General features: G+C 36.6%; 1 protein-coding gene across 1 annotated transcript; it reads left to right on the top strand.

The window, feature by feature from the left end:
- Positions 1 to 374: 374 nt before the first annotated feature.
- On the top strand, positions 375 to 1,877 carry LOC106379831 (trafficking protein particle complex subunit 2). Its single transcript, XM_013819696.3, has 6 exons — positions 375 to 472; positions 759 to 879; positions 1,005 to 1,090; positions 1,160 to 1,221; positions 1,345 to 1,430; positions 1,560 to 1,877. Exons 2-6 carry the CDS (start codon positions 799 to 801, stop codon positions 1,650 to 1,652), a joined length of 408 nt encoding a protein of 135 aa, XP_013675150.1. The 5' UTR covers positions 375 to 472; positions 759 to 798; the 3' UTR covers positions 1,653 to 1,877.
- Positions 1,878 to 2,612: the final 735 nt, after the last annotated feature.

Genomic DNA, 2,612 nt, shown 5'->3' on the forward strand with positions numbered 1-2,612 from the left:
TTATAGCGATTTGGTCTAAATTGAAGCGGTCAACTCCCGCCGAGCACCTATATTCGGACGCCTAATCGACTAGGCGCTCACGTTTTAGAACCTAAGGTGTTTCTAATGCGACATAATCTTGAATATCGCAAGAATATTAACAAGGATCCTTATTAACAATGTTGGTTTTCCATTAATTTGGAAGTCATTTCATGAAAAAATTCTTTTCTACATTTTCTTCTTCTTTGTATTATTCTAGTTATATTTATTGTTTTATTACTCCACGGAATTTGTATGTATTTGGATTATTTACATAAATAAAATAGTTGTTAAAAAAAACACTTTTCAACCGAAGTAAACCGAGTCGATAAATCACCTCTGGTTCAATTGGTCTTCGGTTTAACTTACCAGTTTGATATATTCTTGGTTTACCCCACATAATCAACTCCTTGAATTTCAATCTTCCTCGGCTCTCGATCTGAATCTCTCGCAGGTACGTATTCGATTTCTTTCGTTTTTCTCCGATGCATTTGGATCATTATCTCTGTCATGTTCGGGTGATTTTTTTAGTATCGAATGTTCACATGGCGAACTGGAAACGCACTGTCTCTTCATAAACACTTTAAATTTCTATTACAAGACCTGCTTGTTTCATGTCCAAAATCATGAGTGTTGTTGATTGATGCCTTAAGAAACTGAATTGCAGTTTCTCGTGGATAATGGCAATTTTTTCTAGCTTTAAAATTTGCTCTTTTGTGTGTGTTTTTTTTGTGTTCCAGGAAGCACAAAACAAGGTCGAATCTAGTTAGGGATTTTGTAATGGCAAACACTGCTTGCTTTATGATTGTGGCTCGGAATGATATTCCAATCTATGAAGCTGAAGTTGGGTCTGCTGCTAAAGTAAAATGACTCTGTATTCATTCTTGTTTGATTATACTTTGCTTAATAACTGGAATTTCACCGCCTTCTTGGTTTTTTATATTATAAAGGTGCACATAACGCCATTTTTTTTTTCTATTTGGCAGAGAGAAGATGCGGCTCAACTGCACCAGTTTATATTACATGCCGCGTTGGATGTCGTCCAAGACTTAGCATGGACTACAAGTGCCATGTAAGTATATATTCTCTTGTGAAATTATTTGAAGGATTCGTCTCACTCTCATATATAACGCTTTATCAGGTTCTTGAAGTCCGTCGACAGGTTTAACGATCTGGTTGTCTCAGTGTATGTTACTGCAGGCCATATCCTCTTTTTATTAGAACAGCTATTTTTGCTTCTTCTCCTTCAGATTCATCCATCTAAATGTCTCTCTTTTTATTAGAACAGTTTTTAAATTGGTTATTACTCCCTTAATTTAACAACACATACTCGTCTCATGCTCCTTCATGATTCACGTAATGAGGATGGCATCAAGAGCTTCTTCCAGGAGGTGCATGAGCTTTATATAAAGGTCAAAAAGAAAAATTTATTGATTTTGATAGATTTGTATTTGTTGTCTATGTCTTGATTTGGTTGCACCGTAGCAACACAATCTCTATTGCATCACCATCATGGAAGTTGTTTCCGTTTGTTAATGCAGATTCTTCTGAATCCCTTGTATCTGCCTGGTTCTCGCATCACATCGACGCATTTTGACACCAAGGTACGTGCACTCGCAAGAAAGTACCTTTAGAGAAGACGGAGGTTCTGTTCTGTCTCCAGCTCAGCTTTTCTTGGATCCATATCGCAATTGTTTTTCTAATGCTGGATGTCAGTTCAGTTACATATTTAATTGTTTGTATTACTTTCAAGCACATTCTAATGTTGAAATTCCTTGTTTAGTATGAGAAACCATAGTTTCATCTTTGATTGTTATTGTGGAAAACGGAGAAACTTTATTCAGAATTTCCTTTGCAAATTGCAATATAGATTGGGCTAATGCGCCAATCGCTTAGTCTGAGATTCGTATCATTGTCAAACAACGGTGGCGTTCTCCTTGTTTATATGATCACAATGGATTCAGGGAGCGCTGAAAAGTCTTGATCTTTGATTGTTTCTGTGCTTTGAACAAGATTGATTCCTTGAGCTTAGCATCAGTTGTTCTCGCAGTTATATTTGCTGTTGTTTGTTTTTAAAGTTGCCACGTTTAAGATTATCAAAGGAACTATTATGGTGACTCCTGATTTTGGTTCCAAGAATAGCATTCCTGTATTCTTGTCTGTGTTTCAACTGGTTATCCCCTCTTTGGGAAGGCCCTAAAGCATATATATTATATATATTAGCCAACTTTGATCAAGATCTTGGTATCCGTTTCACTGTGGTTGTTTTTGTTGTCAGAACCGGTTACATTCTTCATCTAATTCTTGTTCCCGTAATCCATTATTAGAAAGTGTTTGAAGGCTCCTCCACTACCCGGAAGCTAACCGAGCAATTCGTTTAGCCTCGTGGAAAGATCTGGGTCGTGCTTAATGCTACTGTCGGAACCATTGGTAACATGTACAGCATCAAGAACATATTAGATTTGTTTCTCTTAGCTGTTTTCAAGAATCTTGTAACTTTATATATCTAGTGATTCTCAGTCTAATACAAAACCTAAAGTCTTCAGTTATGTGACTGCTATATGCAAAACTTTCTCTTTGCCCGAGTTGTAGTT

Source organism: Brassica napus, chromosome C9 (assembly GCF_020379485.1).
Source record: "Brassica napus cultivar Da-Ae chromosome C9, Da-Ae, whole genome shotgun sequence".
Lineage (NCBI taxonomy): Eukaryota > Viridiplantae > Streptophyta > Magnoliopsida > Brassicales > Brassicaceae > Brassica > Brassica napus.

Excerpts from the sequence above, each read along its gene's own strand:
- LOC106379831 (XM_013819696.3), top strand. The coding sequence starts at position 799 with ATGGCAAACACTGCTTGCTTTATGATTGTGGCTCGGAATGATATTCCA. Across the intron at positions 880-1,004 it reads AAGTTGGGTCTGCTGCTAAA|AGAGAAGATGCGGCTCAACT; the intron begins GTAAAATGACTC and ends TCTATTTGGCAG. Across the intron at positions 1,091-1,159 it reads GCATGGACTACAAGTGCCAT|GTTCTTGAAGTCCGTCGACA; the intron begins GTAAGTATATAT and ends ACGCTTTATCAG.